General features: G+C 47.0%; 1 protein-coding gene across 4 annotated transcripts in view; it reads right to left on the bottom strand.

Annotated features, from left to right (window-relative positions):
• EEA1 (early endosome antigen 1) overlaps positions 1 to 22104 on the bottom strand; it is a 1786886-nt gene that overhangs the window by 280861 nt on the left and 1483921 nt on the right. For all 4 annotated transcript variants that reach the window (XM_069629072.1, XM_069629073.1, XM_069629075.1 and 1 more), the window contains one exon: positions 13368 to 13606. In XM_069629072.1, coding sequence (XP_069485173.1) covers positions 13368 to 13606 — 239 coding nt within the window. The remainder of the gene's footprint in view (positions 1 to 13367; positions 13607 to 22104) is intronic.

Raw genomic sequence — 22104 nt, 5'->3', positions numbered from 1 at the left:
CTTTCCCCCTCCAAGTCCTGTATGCCCCCCGGGACGGAACGGCCAAAACTCCACACATGTCACTCCACATCTGCCGTACATGGGAAGAAGCACACAAACACATCAGCTGGGGCTCCAGACCTACACTGGCCCAACCCCTTTGGCATAATCCACACCTCCCTGAAATCCAAAAAATGGGTCCCCTGGGAAAGGCTCGGGATACTCACACTGGAACAAGTGATTCAAGGGGGGCGCATGGTTGAGTTTGACACCCCTAGGGAGCACTTCGACTTGAGACCTGCTGACTGCTTCAGATATACACAACTCGTCCACGCCATGAATGCACAATTCCCGGACCTGGGGGAAATCCTGCCTTGCTGCCCCCTGGAAACCAACATCCTCGTGTAACGTATTCCCTCAAGGGTTACCTCCACGCTATACCAGGCCCTCAACTCCTTCGGCACCAAGGAACTCACCAAACTGAAGGATAAATGGGAAAGGGACATAAACAAGCTGGAACAGGAGAAATGTTTGGAAGCTCTGATGTTCCCAGGTGAGACAGGCATTGATGCGAAACTACGCCTGATCCAGCTCAGGATACTGCACCGATCATATTACTCCCGCACCATGCTGGCTAGATGGAGTAGGGCGGGCGCGGAAGACTGCATTCAAGGCAAGTGTAAAAGGGGCACCTTCTTCTACACAATTTGGGATTGCTCTGCATTACAGACTGCCTGGGTGGGTTGCACGCGCACAATCTGCACGATAGTGGGATCCCAAATAACACTGGACCCAAAGTTGATACTGCTTTGGATACGGGGAGAACTGGGCCTCACTAAACATGAAAAACTGTTCATGGCCGTGGCACTGGGGGCGGGCAAAAGGCTGGTTGCTGCAAATTGGGGATCTGCCGCAGCACTGAGCCTAACCCGATGGTCTAATGAGGTCACGAGGTGCGCCTCTTTGGAGCGACGAATTTACATGGCAAGAGGCTGTCCACGCAAGTTTCAAAAGGTCTGGGGAAAATGGATGGACGATCAGTGAAACCCTCTGCCCCCTGTTTCATTCCCTCACCCCCTCCCTCTTCCCCTTTCCCCACCCTCCCCGCAACAACCATCCGACCACATTTAATGCAGCACATGCTGCAACATGACTGTATGCATTACCGAGTTAACTGCCTTCTGCTCACCTTTTACCTGTATGTTTCATGCACTTGTTTAAAACAATAAAATGCGTTTAAAAAAAAAAGGAGGAGAATTCCTACACTGGCCAAACCTTCCCAATTACAAGAAACATAGTACAATATACTTTATTGATGGTACTACACTCACGCCGCTTAAAACCTATATATCCGGAAACCTCAGGGGCCCGTTGGAGGGGATGCGGTAAGGAGGGTGCGCTTGCCCACATTTGGTGGAACTGCCCAAGAATAGCCCCATTCTGGGAGAAGGTGCAGCTGGCTCAAACTCAGCCGTCTGGGCAGGGTGTCAATAGATCCCCAGAGCAAGTACTACTGGGGCTGCCAAAGGACAACGAAGAAAGAGAACCCAGGGGCCGGGAAAAGGCAAGAGCGGTCCTCACGCTGGCAGCAATTTATTTTATTTTTTACATTTATAAAGCGCACAAAGAGGCCATGGGGCATCGTGGCGCTGTTATAGCAGTGCTTACTTAGTTACAAGGAAAATAGACTTGAGCGCCTGTCTGTGGTTCTTGGTTACATTGAAGCTAATGCCAGACAGGCGAATGTTACATTGATACAGAAATTGCATAGTTACAGGTAGAAAGGTTCAGGTAAGAAACAGAATGCCCCAGTTGGATGGCAGGAGACCATCCCCGGTATGGAGGAGTGAGTGGGCAGTAAATACTCTGGTGAGCTAATTGAAGAGCTCAGTTTTGAGAGTTTCGCGGAACGCTATGTGAGGTATTATTTTGAAGTGATATGGGGAGGGAATTCCAGTGTTTGGGAGCAAGGAAAGTGACACTGGCACCTCCTGCGTTGGCCCTTTTGAAGGAGGTGACTTTAGGCTGATTAGAGTGATGTGACCTTTTGGGTCTGGAGGAGGTAGCTCTGATTACTTTTCCCGTAAGATAAGGGGGGGGGCTGTGAGTGAGAGGCATTTATGGGTTATGGCTAGTGTCTTGAAGAGTATCCATTCTTCGACCGGAAGCCAGTGAGCATCTTGTCTAGCACGGGAGATGTGCTCCCTTTTAGGAATGCTGAGGGAAGCACCAAGAGCATTTTTCTGAATGATTTGAAGTCTGTTAAGATTTTTGGATGAGGTGCTCGCAAATGAGACGTTACAGTAGTCTAATTTGGCTGCAATGGTAGCTCTAGCTATGGAGAGGCAGTTATGCGTGGATAGATAACATTAGACCGTTTAGTTTGGTTGTGAACGCAGCGGAGGACGCAATGGCACTAACTTGGCGTGTCATTCAGAGAGTGGAGTCAATGTACATACCTCAAGGGTTTTGACTGCTGCTGAAACACGGATTTGGGTGTTGTCTATGATAAAGGAGTTATACTTTTGTCAAGCTTGCTCAATGTTTCCTTGGGGCCAACAATGAGGAGTTCGGTTTTATCCCCGTTGAGGCATAGAGTATTGGCTGACATCCAGGCTTGGATGGTGGGGTAGGTTTTGCATAATGTTTCTGCGTCTCTTTCATACGCACCAGTGAGAGGAAGGAGTACTTGTGTATCGTAGGCATACTTGGTGTAGGATATGTCGAGATTGTCCAGTTCATTGAAGAGAGGTAGGGTAAAAAGATTATTCAAAGTGGGAGAGGTGCAGGAGCCCTGTGGGCCTTTGCAATGTATGGTGGTGGGAGCTGCGCAAGTCTGCTCTGGGAATACCTTCATGGCTCTGCCTTCAAGGAAGGAGGTAACCCAGGCAGTCGCTTCTGGGGAGAATTGGGCTGAGTTAATGAGTTGTCTGCAGAGTGTCCCATGGTGCACAAGACCAAACGCTGCAGACAGGTTGAGAAGGAGGTGCAACGCTGGCTTGCCTTCATTAATCATTTCCCTTAGTTGGTTCTTAAGGTCCAGTAAGGCAGTTTCAGTCCCGTGACCGGAGCGGAAACCCAATTGCCTCTTACCCAGGATGTTGTTTGTTTCTAGGAATTGTTGGATTTGTGTGTATGCAGCTTTGTCTAGGATTTTAGCAAGAAGGGAACAGTGGTGATGGGTCTGTAGTTTAGAGAAGCAGGGTCGAAAGATGGTTTCTTCAGGAGTGGGCAAACCCATGCCTCCCTTCAGGCAAGGTGCGACAATGCTGAAGGTGAAAGAGGCATTTCATTTATGAATGTTGTCATGAAGGGTGTTAGGGTGTCAGCGCAATCTTTGATGAGATTGGCCGGGCAGGCGCCACCTTTACAATTGGATGGTTTTATGTAAGTATGGCTAGTACTTCAGATCCCGACACATCTGTGAAGGCGAAAAGCATTTTGTCTTCTGAGGAGTGGAGGTTTTCAGCTGGCAAGGTAGGCAGATCCGATTTGGGCAAGGCATTGTAGTGGGATTTAATTTTGCTGAGCAGGAGATCTATTTTGTTGAGCATGGCAGACTGGATGCTCGAGCACCAGGATTCGTCTTTTACGAGATCTTGGGTGCTAGTGGCTGGGATGGCAAACATTTCCTTAGATTCAGATTTGGCATTGGCGATTCTGGTATTATAGGAAGCAGATTTATCTGCTGTGATGGCTTTTTTGTATTGGGCAGCAAGTGTCTTGTAGGCATATAGGGTGATGTCTTCTGGATCGGACTGCCATTCGGTGAGCGATATGCGCTTGAGGGCACGCAGTTCCTTGAGTTCCGTAGTGAACCATGATTTGGCGTGTATTTTTTTCTTTTTGCTTTCTTTTTTTCTAGCAGGGCAATGGGATCGATTGCATTTTTGATAGTTAAATTGTAGAGTTCTACTAGAGCCAGGGGGTCCTTCGAGAGCGGAAGCTTGAGGGCCGGAATCTCCAAGAACGGTAGGATATTGTTTTTCGTTAGTTTACGAGCACTTCTAGCTAAAGCAGGTGGTGGGGGAATGTTAGGCGTAGTGGTTTTAATGGTGGAGGGGATGGAGAAATGAATGAGGTGGTGGTTTGTCCAGGTGCCGGGGGTGTTGGAGCTGATGTCTGCGTTGCAGTTATGGTCCGCTACCCAGTCTAGAATGCGTCCTTTGGCATGAGTAGGATTGGAGATTCGTTGCATGAATCCCACACTTGAAGACTCTAATAGCTGGGAATTGGAAAGGCCCAATGGTCCCCACGGTTCAGGACTGGCTGCCAAAGATCTGGGAACTGGTTGCCATGGAATGGGCGTCCTAAGCAATGAATAACAACTTGCAGCTATTTGCTGGGAAGTGGGGAGAGACGTTGGCACTCCAGAAGGATGACTACAGGGTGCAGTGGTGTCCGCAACACCTAAAGTAATTGGATTTATAAAGAGCATAGGGCTCCCACAGTTCCTCGGTGGAAGACAGACTTGTAGGTCCTCTGGGGGAGGAGGGGCAGCAGGGAGGGGGGACAGGGATGGGGGAGGGGAGCGTGGAGGGGGGAAAGGGATTTTTTTTTCTTGTTGTAAAATCAATAAAGATAATTTTAAAAAAAAAGAAAAGAAAAGTGGGATTGGGGAAATTCCTGACTCTTCCTAATCCTAAAAGGGTTTCCCTGTCTCAACAAAACTAATATCAGTGTCAGAATGTGCAAGATTAAGTTCTTCGTCCTGGGTCCAAAACCTAATCTGATCATCACACCATAAACTCAACAAAATGTGCAAAAGGGAAAAATGGGTTGCTTGCCTCGGCTCCTGCAGCCTTAGTCTGTGGTTTCCAAACGAAAAAGGACCAACAACAAACAATGTGCTTCGAAATTGACAAAGTTCCACACTGTTCAAAAGGGGTTTTCTCCCTTCCCTTTTGAACGTTTCTATGGTTTTTAAGAATCTCGCTCCTCTTCATCCAACTTAGGTTAGTTCACAGTCTTGGTTTACTCTCCTGCCAAGATATGTGTGAGTCTGAGTATAGCCCCTTTCGTAGACTGGATTCTCTACCAGGCTTCACTTTGACACATAGCCCTGGTGTACTCTCCTGCCAAGGTCTAGGTGTCTCTTCACTTTGTCCAATATACTTGCTTCACTAACCTGTCAAGTATTTCTTTATATGTATTTCTTAAAATATGCTGCCTTTCATTTGCCCGGTAGCTTGGGTTTTCTCACATCCAATAAGGGCCAGTTGCTTATGCCATCTTTTAAGGCTATATAGGATATTACTTTGGAAAGGAGTGTGGGAGACCTTCTATTGAGAACGAACATGGGTCAAATCCCATGTTCTATGGAATTTCTTGTACTCAGCAGGGTCTACAACTGCATTTTAGCTCACTGCACCTTCACAGAGGAGAAATATCCATTTCCATATCAGTCTGTGTCCCACTCACAAGGGCAGTCCAGCACCAAAATGCTAGGCAGTTCCCCTCTGAACAGGAGTACCATCAGCAACCCAAGACACGCATTTCGGCCTTGCTGGACCTCCTCAGAGAGGTGAAGCTGAGCCTCTCTAAGGCACATTGAGCAAGGGGTCCATGTCTGGATTACCCTTAGTTACTTAGGGTGAAACCACAAGTTTTACAAAATTGAAAATGAGTGTTGGAGCCCCTCTACTGAGAACGAACATGGGTCAAATTCCCTGTTCTATGGAATTTCTATCACTCTGTAGGGTCTACAACTGCGTTTTTAGCTCACTGCAGAAGAAAATCTACAAAGAAAAGCCGACAAAGTCCTCACCCTCTGTGCTCTTCTGTAACAAAGTTGCGGGTTGGGATTCGACACACTGAAGGACGCTTTCTGCCTCCAGGTACCTCGTCATCATTGTTCGCAATGCCGGTTTAAGGGTTGCTGGCAGGCGCCCTCGGCGGTCTGACACCAGTCGCTCGGCTCTTTGCAAGACCGCCGTAGGAGTTGATGTTAAACGCCGCCTGCGTCCATACTGTGAAGGCATCAAAAAGCAGGACACAGAAAACAGATTCCAAGTTCAAACAAAAGTAGTTTATTAACTCAAATGTCAGGATGGTTGAAGACCTAACTTGCCCTATTCTAATGTGGGATTTCCCTACCTAAAGAAACTAAGGATAGTCAGTGAGTCAATAAGTTCAACTTAAAAGTCTGTCTGTGTCCAAAACACATACTTGCCGTCACAACTAAGCTATACAATGTGCAGGGATGTCAACCATAAATCAAATAGTGTTCCAAAATAAAGTTCTGAGCCTCTTCCAGCTCCTGGTTTGCTTTCCAGGTCCCCTTCCCCAAGTTCAAAACCTTTCCACAAAGTCCCGGGGTTCCCTTCCCCAAGGTAATAACAAAAGCCATAAGGTTTCAGGGTTCCCTTCCCCCAAGATGTCAGCTTTTCCAGCTTGCCAACTTAGTTCTAGTTTCTCATTATTCAAAACCAGGTCCAGGTGAACTTTACAATCCTTCTGCATCTTTGAAAGTTAATACAGATTGCTTTCTTCTGCTTCACTTCAGCAATCTCTTTCATATACTTAGCTTTGGCTCTCTGTATGTTTTCTTAACTTGCACAGCTAGGGTTTCCCCAGTATAGGCGCAGGTGTCGGACCACACAGTCCAACCATTACAGGTCATGCAACGGCTACTCCAGGCTCTCTTGTCCACACAGGTTCCATTGTAACTGAACCATTGTTCTGGTTCGCTTTCACTTGGCCGTCTTCTCCCCAGTTCTTTCCATGGTGCACTTTTTTCTTCACCACATTACTGTCACACTCTTCAGTAGTATTCATTAAGTGCTGTTCATTGTATTTCATAAGATTTGTTCTTTGCTTCCAATATATTTTCTGTGTACTTCACTTAAACTTGACTTCCATTCATAGGCTTATCAAAAAGGCTTTTCTTTAGTTTGGTATTCAATAGTTCTCAATTCTTATGATTTCAAATCACAGTTCCTTTTGTTGGTATTGTTCACTACAGCCCTTCACTCTGGGTTTTCTTTATCTTGCACATGTCATTTTGTTCACTCAGCAACCGCATTTGCCCTGTAGCAGGAGGACTGAGACCACTGGAGCTTGCGTGCCCATTGCAAAGATCTCATCCGCAACCTGGCCTCTGGCACCAGAAGAATGCAGGATGCCATGAGGCAGAGCAATCTCAAGAACTCGAATGCTGGGAGACTCTGGGCAAGCTAAAACTTGTGCACCATCTGGTGAATGTGATGAGCCCTCACCTGGGGAGGAAAACACTGCCCCAGGGACGTATCTAGCACTGCTCCCATGTACTGGAGCCTCTGAGTTGGTGTCAGATGGGACTTCTTTAAGTTGAGGGAGAAGCCCAGCTTGTGGAGGGAGTGGCAGATGACTGACAGATGATCCAGGACTTGCTCAGGAGAGCGCGCCCTGACGAACCAATCATCCAGGTAGGGGTAGACGTGAATCCCCCCCTTTCATGAGGTGCGCTGCCACCACTACCATGAGCTTGTTGAAGACCCTCGGGGCTGAGGTCAATCCGAACGGCAGGACCCGAAACTGAAAGTGCAAGTCGCCAACCACTAACCTCAGGTACTTCTTGTGCTTTGGATGTATCGGCACATGAAAATAAGCGTCCTTGAGGTCGAGAGACACCAACCAGTCCTGAAGTTGAAGGGCCTGGAGGACTTGAGAGAGAGTAACCATCTTGAACTTGTCCTTCCTGAGGAGTTTGTTCAAACCGCACAAGTCCATGATGGGTCTCAATCCCGCGTCTTTCTTGGAAATCAAAAAAATAAGGGGAATACCAACCCTTGTTCCTCTCCGCTACAGGCACCAGTTCTATGGCAGCTTTCTCCAGCAGGGATTGAATTTCCTGCACAAGGGGCGGATCCGGACTCTTCAAAGAGAGATTCCCTGGTGGATTGTCTTGAGGCCTCCGTCGGAAAGGAAGACAGTAGCCGTGGGTTATGATCTCCGGGACCCACACATCTGAAGTAATGGCGTGCCACTCTGCAAGATGCTGCGCCAGCCTTCCCCCAACCGGCGAACCATGGGACATGGCCTCATGACTGAGCTGAAGCAGCTGCGGCGTTGCCTGAGGGCAAAGAGGCAACAGCCCGAGCGGCCTTGGCACCTCAAGTACCTTGTTTTCCACCTCTGGCACTCCCTACGGTGGCCCCTTTGACTGGCAGCTCCTCTCGCTTTACCAAAGGACGAGTAATAACGAAAGGAACCTCCCCTCCATTGCTGTCCCCTAGGACGAAAAGGCGGAGGTTGGCGAACTACAGCGCCCAACGACTTTGCTGCAGCTTTGGAGGTCTGCAACCTCTCAAGGGTCTCGTCAGCCTTGCTGCCAAAAAGATGTTCCCCGTCAAAGGGCATGTTGAGGAGCCGGGCCTGCACATCAGGAGCAAACCCCGACTTCCGCAACCATGCAAACCTGCGTATCACGGTGCTCGCCGCCATGGACCGGCTGACGCAATCTGCCATGTCCAAACCCGACTGAACGGCCTCACACATGGCATCCTTACCATCCTGAACCATGGCAAGGAAACCATCCCATTCATCCCCTTCGGGAATATGTTCAGCCGCTAATGCAACACAGTTCCACAGAGTGTGCGTGAAACGTGACAAGGCACATACGAAGTTGGCCGCCTGAACCGCCATACACCCTGAAGAAAACACTTTCTTCGCCCAGCCATCAAAACGCCTGTTGTCCCTATCAGGAGGGATGGTAGGATACGACGCCTGCTTTGCCGGGGTCGTAGCCGCCTGCACCACCAAACTCTCCGGAGTGGGGTGCTTGGTCAAGTAGCAGGGGTCGCTACTGGCTGGGCGGTATTTTCACGGCAAAGACTTGCCCACCTCCGGGAGACTCTCCGGAACAGTCCAAGCCGCCGCCACCCTCCTCTGTAGAGCCATATGGAACGGCAGTACCGGGTCAGTTGGTGGACCTTGGTCGAAGATATCCGTAAGGTCATACTGAAGAAAATCCCCTGGGGGAGCAGACCATCCCAAGTACTCTGTGACCCCGGACATAAGGCGCCGGTACGAGGAGTCGGCAAGAGTGCCAGGCTCAGGCCTACAGAACTCCACCTCCGGAGAGGTGTCCAGCCCACTGGCATCGTGCAGGGATTGCCGCAGGTCTTCAATTTGGCTATGGCCCGAGAAAATCTCGTCCGGTACCGTATCCGGAACCATGCCATCATCAGAGCCCTCATCCACCTCCAAAATAAACTCAAGCTGGTGGAAAGAAGGTACAGAATGCGGAACAAAGCCATACTTGGCCTTTGCCAGAGCCTTCCAAGGCGGTTCCACCGAGCCCCGGGGAACCCCCGCCGAAACAGCCTCGAAAGGCGTCGAGTGAATCGGCGTCGACCGCGGCGCCGACAGCATCGATGGCACTGACAGTCCTCGAGGCCAGGGCCCCGAGCGTGTCCCTCGACAGCCAGGGTGCCGATGGCGTCGACGACTTCTTCGAAGGCGGGGCCTCGAAAGAGTCCGTCGATGACCTCGGCACCACCGGCGTCGATGTCTTCCTTGAAGACACCACAGGTTCACACGGTCTCGAGCGCGTCGAGGACCGGGTCCTGGAACGGGCATGCCGAGAACGATTCCCCTTGTCCGAGCGTTTCATCTCCCGTGAATCGTGGCGACTACCCGAGCCCGAAGGCGTGCGAGCGGCATCTCTCGACCGGTCACGACCGACCCCACTCGGAGGCACGGACGGACCAGTGCCCTGCGATTCGAGAATCGCCAACATTTTCTTCCCGAAGGAAGCCCATTCCTCCGGCGTCGCATGCTTGGTGGGGTAAGCGACCCTCCAACGGGCGGAGTCCTCAGAAGAGGACGGGGAAGGCGACCGATGACGGCGCTTCCGGGAGTGCCTCAAAGAGGCAGAGGAGTGGCGGGACCGAGACCCACAGGACTTCCGACGATGACGCGGAGAGCCGCCTCTCAAATCGTCCGTCGAAAGCCCCGCAGACCTCGACTTCCGTGGCTTAGACATCTTACCTACCGATAACTTCTTCTTGCGCTCCCGCAAGGCTTTTGAAGTGAGCGACTGGCAGTCGACACAGTCATCCGTGTCATGGTCCTCCCCGAGGCACCAGAGGCAGGCGTTGTGCGAGTCCGTAACCGACATCTTGGACCCACAGTCCCCGCACTTCTTAAAGCCCGGACGCGGTGTGGAAGACGAGGTAGACATCTTCACGAAGAAAGACTTCACAATACGAAACAGGTTCGAAGAACCGAGAAAGAACAGGAACTCCAAAGAGTTGAGGCGCGCTGAGATCTCCGAAGCGAACACGTTTGTGGAAAAAACGGAACTGAGGCTACGGGCGTCATGCGTCCTACTTACAACATCCAGTGATGTCGGCCGTCGGAGGAGGTCCTCGAGGGCGGCGTATCGACGTCATCGACGCAGGACGCAGACGCCGAAGATTTTCTTAAGCAGCTCAGCTGAGGTTATTACAGTCATAGATATGGAATACGTCAGAGGACCCAATTCCCTCGAATGGGGATTTACCGAATTCCGCCTCCGGAATTCCCGGCCCATGAGGGTCGTAATGCCCTGGTATTTCCGGGAGTCACGGAGGCGGAATGGTAATACGAGTCCGGCGGTAACCAGGCGGTTTTACCGCCTCGGTTACCGCCGGACTCGTAATGAGGCCCAGTGTCTTCCCTGCTCATAGGAAAGGGGGAGATGCCGCGTCTTCCCCAATGAAGTCATGGCATCTCCCCGGTAGTTGTCTCCTCCCATGTGATCCTCCCTCATAAAGGCGCACCCAGGATCAGGAAGCGGCTGCCCTCCCTGGCCACATGGGAGGAGATCACTGCCAGGAAAATTTGTGATGACTCAGTTTGATTCATCACATAAGGCACTCTCCCAGGGATGGCTGTGATCCAGGCTAGAAAATCATCAACTATTACAGCAGTCATTGTTTATTACTTTTATTGCTTGGTGAACAAACTTTGAAATCCATCTCAATACACTATCTTGTTGCCTGCGTTACCCACCAGGCAGATATACTTCAATATCAGAGATTGTGCTTGTTCCTGCTGGCAGGCAGGTTGAGCCAGTACAGCCACTTAAGATGCATTTATGTGGACACACTACTTACACAAATACTGGGAGAAAAACTCCCAAGGGCACGCTCACAGGGAAGTAGCTCAACTCGCTCTCTAAAACGGGGACCCGGTTTTAAAATGAAAAAAAATTCCCAGGACATAGGACACATTTTCCAAAAGTCTCAGCAAAAGCGTGATGCTTAGTCCCCCGCCCCATCACGGGTGGCTCAAACAGTCTTGTATAGTATCCACCACACTTCTTGTATCTGTGTCCGTCTTGGTTGCTGTGAAAGTCATCAGCATCATATGCTGTTTCTCCTTGACTCTCCTAACAAGAATTATAAGGAGAGACGTGAATATTGTGCGATGCGCCTGCCTCGTGTGCTCACATTTTCCATTAAATGGTTGCAGCTACCTGACCTTTCCTGATATTCAGACAGTCAACATGTTAGCAGTATGTGCGAATAGGTAGGTGAGCGTATTGTGCCTGTGCTCTGTTTCTATAAAAAAAAATATATAAAGCATCAATTCATCTTAGTTCACTTTCTTTGTTTATTTCCAAAGTGCTTAGTATGTTGTGTGTTCAGATGGTGCCAACATTCTTCGACTGGAGGCACATGCATATATTTCTCCTGTATCTGGGCTTTTTCAAGGCACAGTGATTTACACAAAAGTTGCAATTTTGGAGTTAATGCGCCTGCAATCCTTGGATATGACACATTTGTCTTACAAACACATGTTATTCATACACAATATTGCAATGATCCTTCAAAAGTGAATTTATAGTCACAGAGTCATTGCATATTAACCCTTTCACTCATTCTCTTTATACTTGTGACGTTTGGATTGGTCCGCTAAGTGCAGAACGAAGGTGTGCTGGGCGTCAGCCAAAGGTGGGCTTGGTGACTGGTGGAGACTAGCGTAGCCTACAATTGCACCAGATGAGCCGGTTGGTACAGCGAGCCGCCCAGCAGTTCAAGGCACCAAGATTATTTTCCAGCCATCATCTTGAATTATATCAACGCATCTCTCGCAGCCGGCTCCCTGAGGCCTTTACTGGGTGTTCTGCTCTGTAGTATGCAGACTTATCGCTTCTGAGTGTCGGCACTGCCCTATAGTATGGAGCAAGATGTTTTTGTGTGGCTTCTATTAGCGGCACTTAGGAGCCTATTTCGCTCTGTCAGTTATTGTTTGCTAAAGTTATCACATGGTTTTCAAGCGCCATAAAAGTGTTTCCACAAATGTGGCAGCCTTCACTATACAAACCTGGGGTCTCAGAATCTAGGTTATACATTTTGGGCCATTATGCCACTTCGGGCTGGGGTTGTGGCTCAAGAATTGACATACAAAGCTAGGAAAGGGGTGGGGAACCTGGGTGATCCTCATGACTGACCAGGTGTCAGTCTCCTTACCAAAATATCCCCACTCTTTGTTTCCCAGGCACCTGCATATGACCTTTTCCTACTCAACAGAAACATGTAACCATTTTGTGGCACGATATACCACAGTACCGAAGTAAAATGCGTATGATACTTTGGTTAAAGATGTGGGGTAGAATAGTCATCCGGATGCAGTTCATTGCATTGGTATACCAGGGACATTCATAAAGGGAAGGCTGCCACCATATAACTGGTATAGCTTACTCTATTGGATCTCCATATTGCGTCCAGTTTCAAGTTTCCATAATAATTGGTCACAGTGTCTGGGGGTTCAGAAAAAAAGTAAGTCTATGATTTAGCTTAGGTCATTGTAAATAGGTCTAGCATTTCAAGTGACATATTAAGAAAAATCCCCTCACTTATGTGAAGTGTGACAAAGACTTAATTCACAAAGAGTGGAGTATTGCCATTCATAAACAGTGCACCATTTAAATTAGTGCAGAAGCAAGATAGAACAAAACTTCAAAAATGTTGAAATAAAAATACACAAAATAATGCAAATGGAAAAAGTATTTCGGATTGCAAAAATGAGAAAAAGGCCCATGAGTTGTGGACTGTAAAGTGTATAGCCCACAGGTTCTAGGTACCTCTAGCTAGCATAAAAGGGATTGAAGTATGAGAGATGCATGCACGATACAACAGCAGAGGAGCCACAGTCCACTTAAGAGGGTTGTGCATGTTCAAATCCCTCAGTTTTAAATGTGCATGCACAGTTTTGGGTCCTTTTGTATGGCTTGAGGTTCTCAATTTTTGGCAAGGTTAAGCAGCGCAGTGCAGGAGCAACAGGAGTTGTACTGTAGGTACTTAGCAAATTGTAATATACACCAATTGATATAGGGGCGATGATCAAGTTCCTTTAGAGCCCAACAGGGAACATAAGGCATAATATTTGGTAAACAACGTATCATGTAGTAGATTTACCTCTCTAGCAGGGCTCTCCGCTCATCTTGATTATTTTGTACTGTGGCTTCCAGTACTGCAATTTCCCCACGCAAATCATCAGTTTGTTTTTCCATTTCACTAACTCTCCGCTGGCTGCTCTGCCACTCTTTTTTCAGAGTTGCCAGGTTTTCATTCAGAGCTGTTATTTGCATGATATGCTTAGCTTCAGCCTCGTCACTTTTCTTTTTTTGATCTTCTTTTTCCTTTACTTCTAAAGACTGTAAAACAAAACAGAAATTAAAAAAAACTCGTATTTGTTGAATATATTAAATAACAAGCAAAAATATCTGACCATTCTTTCTGTATCATTAACATAAGTTTGTAACCTCAGTTGTCCATTAACAGTCAGTTATTCTTGAAATGCAAGCATTCCACATGTACAGGTGAAACAATATACATCTTTGGATACAGATTTATTTGAATATATTGATAACTGCAACCCACACTTTATATATAAAGAAATCAAAACAAACTTCTAAATTCTTAATTAATTGTGATCACTGTCCCAAATAGATACAATTCACAAAATAGTAACAAAAATACAGTTATACAAAAATACAAATACCTTTGTGTTAAAATCCTCAAAAATGTTAAAACCGGGTAAAGTTGCACAATGTGTGATAATCAAAAAAGCAGCCACAATACATATAAACTGTACACAATACAATTACATAAAAAACATAGATACAGGATTTGATAGATCTCCCAACACGTAGGCCTTAGATTAAATCCATGTTTGACCCTGTTGTGTTGTGCTGTAAAATGCCCGACATGTTTCAGTCCCTACAATTCATTAATGGAACCTTCTTCAGGGGCTCAAAACCCACAAAATATACGTTGACTGATGGATGCGCAACCTGGTCTCCACAGTTTAAAAAACAATGCAAACACTAGAGGGTAAAACGTGAGACAAAGAGAAACAGACCACCAAGTGTGTTAGTAGAGCACCACCAACCTTGATTCACAGATTGCATCAGACTAGAAAAGCAATCGAAAGAGTGCTCATTAATGCACTATCAACCCCCAAAGTCTGGCTACCATACCTGCTTCTAATGCTATGTTCTCTTTCAGTGCAGTTATGCACTCGTGCTCCTCAAAGTCGGGCAGGAAATTATTCCCAAAAAACAGTCTTGTGAGAGGACCTCTACCAGAATGCTGCAAATAAGTAGATACATCCAAGTAAGGTACATTACCCATATACTTAACTTTTCTCATATTCCCCACACTCAGACACTCTACTGAGCCCACCTGTTCGTCAAAGATCAAAAAACAGTCTGGTGCCCAAAAGTAGGAAATTGTGTAGTTAGGTCTCAGGTGCCCTTGGGTCTTGTTTCCATAGGCCATCTGTAATACAGTACAACAAAATGGGCTAGTGCCCCAAATCTGTGTTGAAATCGAGCAGCTGCGGGAATTTATTCAACATCAGTCCAACTTTGTATCAAACAACTGAGAGTGGACCAAGGAACCCCTCCACTCCCTCCCCCCTCCTTACAGTATTCTGAAGTATCGTGGGTCACCTGTCTTACACAACGCCAGAACCGGAAGGTAAGTTCACAGGTAAGTTTATTCACAAGTTGTTACATAGTAGGGAAAGTACTGGGACATCCGCACTCATCCAGAGCAACAGCCAACTGTCATTCCCAGAATCCCAGAATCCCGGAACCCAGACCCGCCAACCTTCCATGAGGCCAGAAGGTTCCACATGACCTCACAGCCCAGATAAGCAGGTAAGAACAACCCATATTCCACTCTGATGTAACAACCCACTCAGTAGCACTGAGCCACAATCAAGCTGCAAGCTATGATTATGACATCTCCCTCCTTACACCCGCTAACACCCCCCCCCCGCTGGTGAACAACATCTTACTTATAACACTGCGCACCAACAAATAGATGGAAGAATGTACACATCAACATAAAGGAAATCTGTGACTCACACTAGCCCGGAAATTTAAAAAAAACCTTACCACTGGAGCAAACATGCCACGCCACAGGAAGTCCCACAAGAAACCAAAAATAACCACTGGAACAAAAAGCCAGACCCTCCCTCAAGTCTGCAGGCCCACACCAGCAACAATCCGCTGATGGAACAACAACCAATATAAATAACAACTGGATCATGCCCAATAACAACTGGATCATGCCGAATCTTTCCCCGTTAGGCACCCTGCACACCACAATCACTAAACTAGACTGCTCGCCACCAAAACCTCACACAAACATGTGGCCACCATGTCCATGTCCAACATAACCACTTCCAAAACGCAAAATCTCATTTCCTACACCAGTAATAGACAGCACCTCACTGCCCCCACTAGAAATAGACCAGAAATAGACAGCACCTTACTACCAACCTAAAATAGAATCTTACCCACTCCCAAAACACAAAATCTTACTGCCCCTGTCAGTAATGAACAGCACATAACTACCCCCACTAAATAGACAGCATCACCCTGCCCCTTAACCGCAAAATAGACAGCACCTCACTGCCAACCTACAATAGACAGCACCACACTGCCAACTGCAAAATAGACAGCACCACACTGCCAACTGCAAAATAGACAGCACCACACTGCCCCCACAAAAAATAGACCAGAAGTAGACAGCACCTCACTGCCCCCACTTAATAGACAGGCCTCACTGCCCACACCCACCAGGCCCCTCTGGAAATTACCAGGGGACATTCCTCTACAAACAGACACAAAACAACACAACACAATAGATACAAATAAATCGGCATTACACCCCAGAATGGGAAGCACAGAGGTACACCCATAACCAAATGTCAAACTGTGCTAAAGTCCAGTGCTGTACACCGCACCCTCAAGTCCACAATGAGAGAAAAGAGAAAAAGAAAAAAAGTCACCCCGCAGAGTTAAGTCCGTCCACCCCCCCCCTGCGAAAGTAAGCCTCGTCTCACAGATACAACAACATGACCTATGGATCTCACACCCACAAGTCCACTGAAATCACACAGTGTCTTAAACAACATAGGCCATGAACATAAACACAACAGTCTTCAAATTCCATACCACAGGCCAAGACCTCTAACATTAACCCAGGGCCCAACCCTATGGCACACTAACCCCTGAGGCCACAACATATACACAACAACATTACAAGCCACCCCCAACACCTACCGTACTTAGTCCTCCGACCTGGAGAAAGTCTTCATGCGCATACAGGCACCCCACAAGTCGGTTTCAAGTTCCAACAAGCTCATTTCCATGCCGCTGCGCCTGCTGCGGAAGTCCTGCTGCTGCGTCCGTCCGTTGATGCACATGGAACACAAGACCTGCTGCTGCGGCACGTTGCGATCTCCTTCCATCCCTTTCACACACCCCGGAAACAAACGCTGAGTTCTGCCACAGTCCTTATTGTTCCACCCTTTGACCTCATCACGAAAACCTGCAGTTGCCGAAATGGGCACCTCGGCCAAAGCGAAAGCCCCCCGCGGCACCGAAAACAATCCACCGCCTGCTGGATTGAGATACTCATTGGTGTAGACACACCCCACTCTCACGCCGCACTCCACAGTAGCATCGATTATCATCACATCGGTTGCTGGCTTCCTGAAGGTAACATCTCCTACCGGCTCACTTATACCGGCATCACCCATGCCTCTGTTCCGTTGTTGCTGCGCCGCACAGAAACCCCACTGCCGCCCAGTCCACCTGCACCCAGCCATGCAAGTCTGAGAGAAGTCCACCACAGGGACTGGCAGTCTGCCACCCCAGGACCCTACCTAGGGTCTTCCGATGCCAATTCCCTCACCGCTGTCACAGCAATAACGGCAGCACGAAACACCAACCTGCTTCCACCGCGGACCCACTGACAGCAGCTACCTCAGCTTGCTGCAAGCCCACGGGCCAGCAGCTGTCCCTCCAGGCCACCTCAGCCTCCCGACAGCCCGACTGGTGCAGCTGTGGATCACACAACCTTGTGATCCTTCCTCTTCGCCAAGGCCCCTTCCTGAGCCCTGATGGCACCTCCGTTGCTCTTGCAACCGTTGGATTGGCAGGATCCATAAAGCCAACTCCTTCTGGCCATCCGGACCCAGTATAAATATGGAATGTCACCTGAGGAAGGCGGTAGCCCTCCCCAGCTGCCCCTTCCCAGCAGAACGAACATCCTCGTCACCAGTGAAGTATCGTGGGTCACCTGTCGTACACAACGCCAGAACCGGAAGGTAAGTTCACATGCAAGTTTATTCTCAAAATGTTACATACTAGAAAAAGTACTGGGGCAGCCACACTCATCCAGAGCAACAGCCAACAATCATTCCCAGAATCCCGGAACCCAGAACTGCCAACCTTCCATGAGGCAAGAAGGTTCAACATGACCTCACAGCCCAGATAAGCAACTAAGAACAACAGATATTCCACTCTGATGTAACAACCCACTCAGTAGCACTGAGCCACATAAGCAAGCTGCGAGGTATGATTATGACACACTCACTAAGCTGAATCACTTGTGTTTAAAAGGAAGGTTTTAGAACAGGTCAAGATTTTGGAAGGGAAAGAGAGGCATATTCATTCTAACTTTAGCAAAGGCCAGAAGGTGGTGTTAGGTAGTTCCACACACTGCGTGTCATCACCGTGTAGTGTGTGGAATTCAATGTTGTCATGGTTCCGGAATGTAGACATTCCAGAACCATTGCGTTTTCTACGTTTTTCCTCGGCTGGTTAGACTCCGGGGGCTCTGTGAATAAACTTATTTGTACAAGAAAAGTGTACGAGTCATACTTAACAATTGGCAACGAGCGTACCTTGCATGTTGAGCCCCCAGAGTTTCGTTCAGTGCTGCAGCTGAACGTGAGAGGCTACGCGGTCAGTTGGAAGTCTCTGTGCAACCGGCTGTATTGACAACGAGGCACAGCCGTCAGAGCAGCAGAGAATATTGGAGGTCCTGACAGTCCTCACACAGAAGGCACAAGGTGAGCTGCCGGTGGGCAGTCTGCCGACTGCAGACGAGAGACAGATCCTGACATGGTGCCACGACTGAGAGGCTGGTGTCGGAGCGGCAACAATCCGGCATCTCTGCGTGGAACATTGAATGTGCGCAAGTAGAGCTGATCGCGGTTTCCGTCACTAAGGGAAAATAAGTGGAAAAAGCCATTCTTCAGCTCAGACGCCCCGCCAGTGCGTGCGCATTTTATGAACCTCTGAGCTCAATGGCAATCATTCGAGGAAAGCACCTTAAAGCATGCTATAACGTGGTAACCATTTTGGGGAGGGGGGAACTGTTCATGTAACCATGGCAACCGTAATACGGAGAAATGAATGTAGTAAAAAGACATGCACGGATGGGTATCCGGTCATTTTTTCGAAACTTCCTTATTTTCGAAACACCATTTTGTCGAAAACATTTAACATTTATTTTTATGTTTTTTTTTGGTTTCACAAGTAAAAAAAAGTGAAAAAAAAGGGTTTGGGGGAAACCCCCCATTTCAAAAATACAATTAAAAAAAATAAACATTAGAAGAAAGTGTCGAGAAAATGGCTTTCGAAAATATGCCATTCCAAAAAGTGACTATAAACCGCACAGATGCATTAAAATACATCCATGAAACATGAATTCATGCCCCATGAGGATACTAAAAGACCACAAACAAAGAATAAGTTTGAAAGCCACTACCAATTGCTTACAGTGCGCTTATACAGTACACAGGAATTTTGTATGTTCTACAACTACCAAGTGAGGCACAACCCCAAGAGACTCATAAAGGCAATAAATCTTGCTGACAGTTGACATTTGGGTGACACTTTGAAACAGTAACTGCTGAACAGTAAAGCAAAGTCAGCCATATCAAGGTCTATTAGTGAATAAACTCGCCAGCCGACTATTATGCAATTTATTCCGGCACCAGTACAGTTCCTTCCATTGCCTGGCAACCCCACATGTCCATGGGAACAATGGGTGGATGAATTCCAGGTATATTTGAGAGCTGTGGGCGGCAGTAAATATAATGATAACCCCAAAGAAGCTACCCTACTGAACTGCATTGGAGCTGAAGCGTTAAGGATTTGCAGGGCGCTTCCCGACTTGGGAGGGACAGAGAATGGGGCTGGTGATAACAATCGCAAGTTTGAAAATGCATTGGGGAAATTGGCTAAACACTTTGGAAACAAGACCAATGTTGTATTGGAAAGATACAAATCTTTTTTGAGACGCCAATTAAAGGGAGAATCAGTAGATGCTTATATGGCAGCGTTGAAATGTCTCATGTCCACATGCAAATTTACTGCAGTTGGTGAAGAATATTTAAAGGACCAATTGGTGTTAAACGTGGCGGACTCATGCATACAACAGAGATTATGGCAAACTAAAGATCCATCACTGGAACAAGCTGTGGAGATTGCCAGGACTATGGAACTGGGTGATCGCTGTATGAGGGAGAGGTTTGACAAATGCGAAGACAAAGAAATCAGGATGCTCCAAGAGGAAGCGAGGGAAGATTCTGAAGAAACCTTGGTGGTTATGGTAAGGAAAATGTCAACTAATAATTCCAGAGCTAACTCCAAAAGAGGTAGAGACACTGGATACAGAAACCAGACTCAAAACCATTGTCACAAATGTGGTTGGTATAAACACAATGACATTGAGAAATAATGCCCTGCTGCAGCTGTGGAATGCTACAAATGTGGCCACATAAGTCATTTTGCAAAAGAGTGCAAGAATGTCCTCGGGAGAGGGGGAAGATTTAGCAGATATTCATTCAACAGACAACCGAGAAACACCATAAGGGTCGTCGAGGAGAATACTGGACCTGACAATATGCTAACTATCAGAGGTGAAAATGCACAACAAGTACAGATATTCACAGTTACTGCAATAGGAGGAAACAAGGGACCGTGGGTTGACATGAAGATAAATGGTATATCTTTACCAATAATGGTGGATACCAGATCTCCTTACACCATGGTCGAAGTCAATACATTTGTTGAAGTACTGTCTGGTGACTTGCAAAAGTTACAATGTACAGGTGTAAGAGCAACGGGGTATGGCAAAACACCCATTGAGATCATTGGATGTACCTGCATGAAGCTATGTTTCCGTGGAAGGGAAACATATTGTAGACTTTATGTAGCAAAGAATGGCTCGTCAGTGGTCAGATGGGAAGAACAAGCTGTTCTGTGTGTCAGGATTCATCCATGAGAAGAAGTTCTCATTCTGAGTGCTCTAAAGGACAATAATGACATCAAAGCTACGTTGGCTAAGCAATTCCCCAAGGTGTTTAGTGAAGAAATTGGACTCTTAGAAGGGTTCCAACACAAGATAATTCTGAAGAAAGGGGTAATAGCTATAGCACAAAGGGTAAGAGGAGTTCCCATTGGCACGAAGGAAGCACTCAAAAAGGAACTTTCTCGATTATGCAAACAAAATATAATTGAACCCATTGAGAGCTCGGAATGGTTGGCTCCCATAGTGTTGGTAAAAAAAACGGATGGGTCCATAAGGATGTGCGTGGATCTTAGAGGCCTTAACAAAAATATATGGATAGACAGACATCCCCTTCCGAATATAGGAGAATTACTGACAACCATGAAACCAGCCACATTTTTCACCACTATGGATTTGTCCTCGGCTTACCATCAGATAGCATTAGAAAATGAATCTAAGAACTTAACTTCATTTGTCACTCAGCTTTGTGCACTTATGTTTAAGAGGTACCGTTTGGCCTTGCTTCAGCTGCGGCGGTGTTCCAAAGACTGATGTCATTTTTGTTTGATGCTCTGGAAGGAGTATACTGCTTCCAGGATGACATTTTAATATCAGCCAATACAGAAGAAGAACATGATGCAAAACTAATGGGTGTGCTGCAGGTAATTCAAAAGAGTGGTCTCACTTTGAAACTTGACAAATGCAAGAAAAAGTGAGATAAAGTGTCATATTTGGGTCATTCAATTGATGCTGAAGGCATCAGTCCGAAAAAAAGAATTGATGAATACTATTTTGGGCATCACTGAGCCAAGATACAAAGATCAACTAAGAAATTTCTTGGCCATGACAGAATATTACTCCAAGTTCGTGAGTGATTACACCAACAAAACTAAAAATATGAGAGAATTTATGAAGAAATCCACGAAATACATATGGCCGAATGAGTGCAAAAGCGAATTTGAACAAATAAAAGTCACCATCAATGAAGCCCCGACACTAAGCATGTTTGATTACAAAGCCAAAACTATAATTTCAGTTGATGCCAGCAAAATTGGTTTGGGTGATGTATTGGAGCAGCTACAGGACAAGGGATTGGTGACAATAACATTTGCGTCAAGAGTTTTAGGAGATGCAGAATTAAACTACTCAACAATAGAAAGAGAAGCTTTGGAAGTAAAGTGGATACTGGAACACTTTAGAAACCTGGTGTGGGGATTACCCATTATCCTCAAGACTGACCACAAACCACTAGTACATGTGCTACAGTCCAAAACGCCACATTTTATATCTCTGAGAATTAGACGTTGGATTTTGGACATAGGGCAGTACAACATTTGCACATGGTATACTCCGGGAAAATTAAATTTTGTGGCTGATTGCTTCTCAAGGTTGCCGAGGGAATGCACAGGGACCAATGTTGAGATAGAGAAAGAATTGGGAGGTGATGACATCATTGCCACTATAAACCCCAGTGTGACGAAAGAGGAATGGAAGAACATAGCTAGTGGTGATCAGGAGCAGGAAAATATCAGGGAAGCGATTAGAAATGACT

The sequence above is a fragment of the Ambystoma mexicanum genome, chromosome 12 (assembly GCF_040938575.1).
Source record: "Ambystoma mexicanum isolate Mex_15411 chromosome 12, UKY_AmexF1_1, whole genome shotgun sequence".
NCBI lineage: Eukaryota > Metazoa > Chordata > Amphibia > Caudata > Ambystomatidae > Ambystoma > Ambystoma mexicanum.
This window is presented reverse-complemented; position numbering and strand designations above follow the sequence as displayed.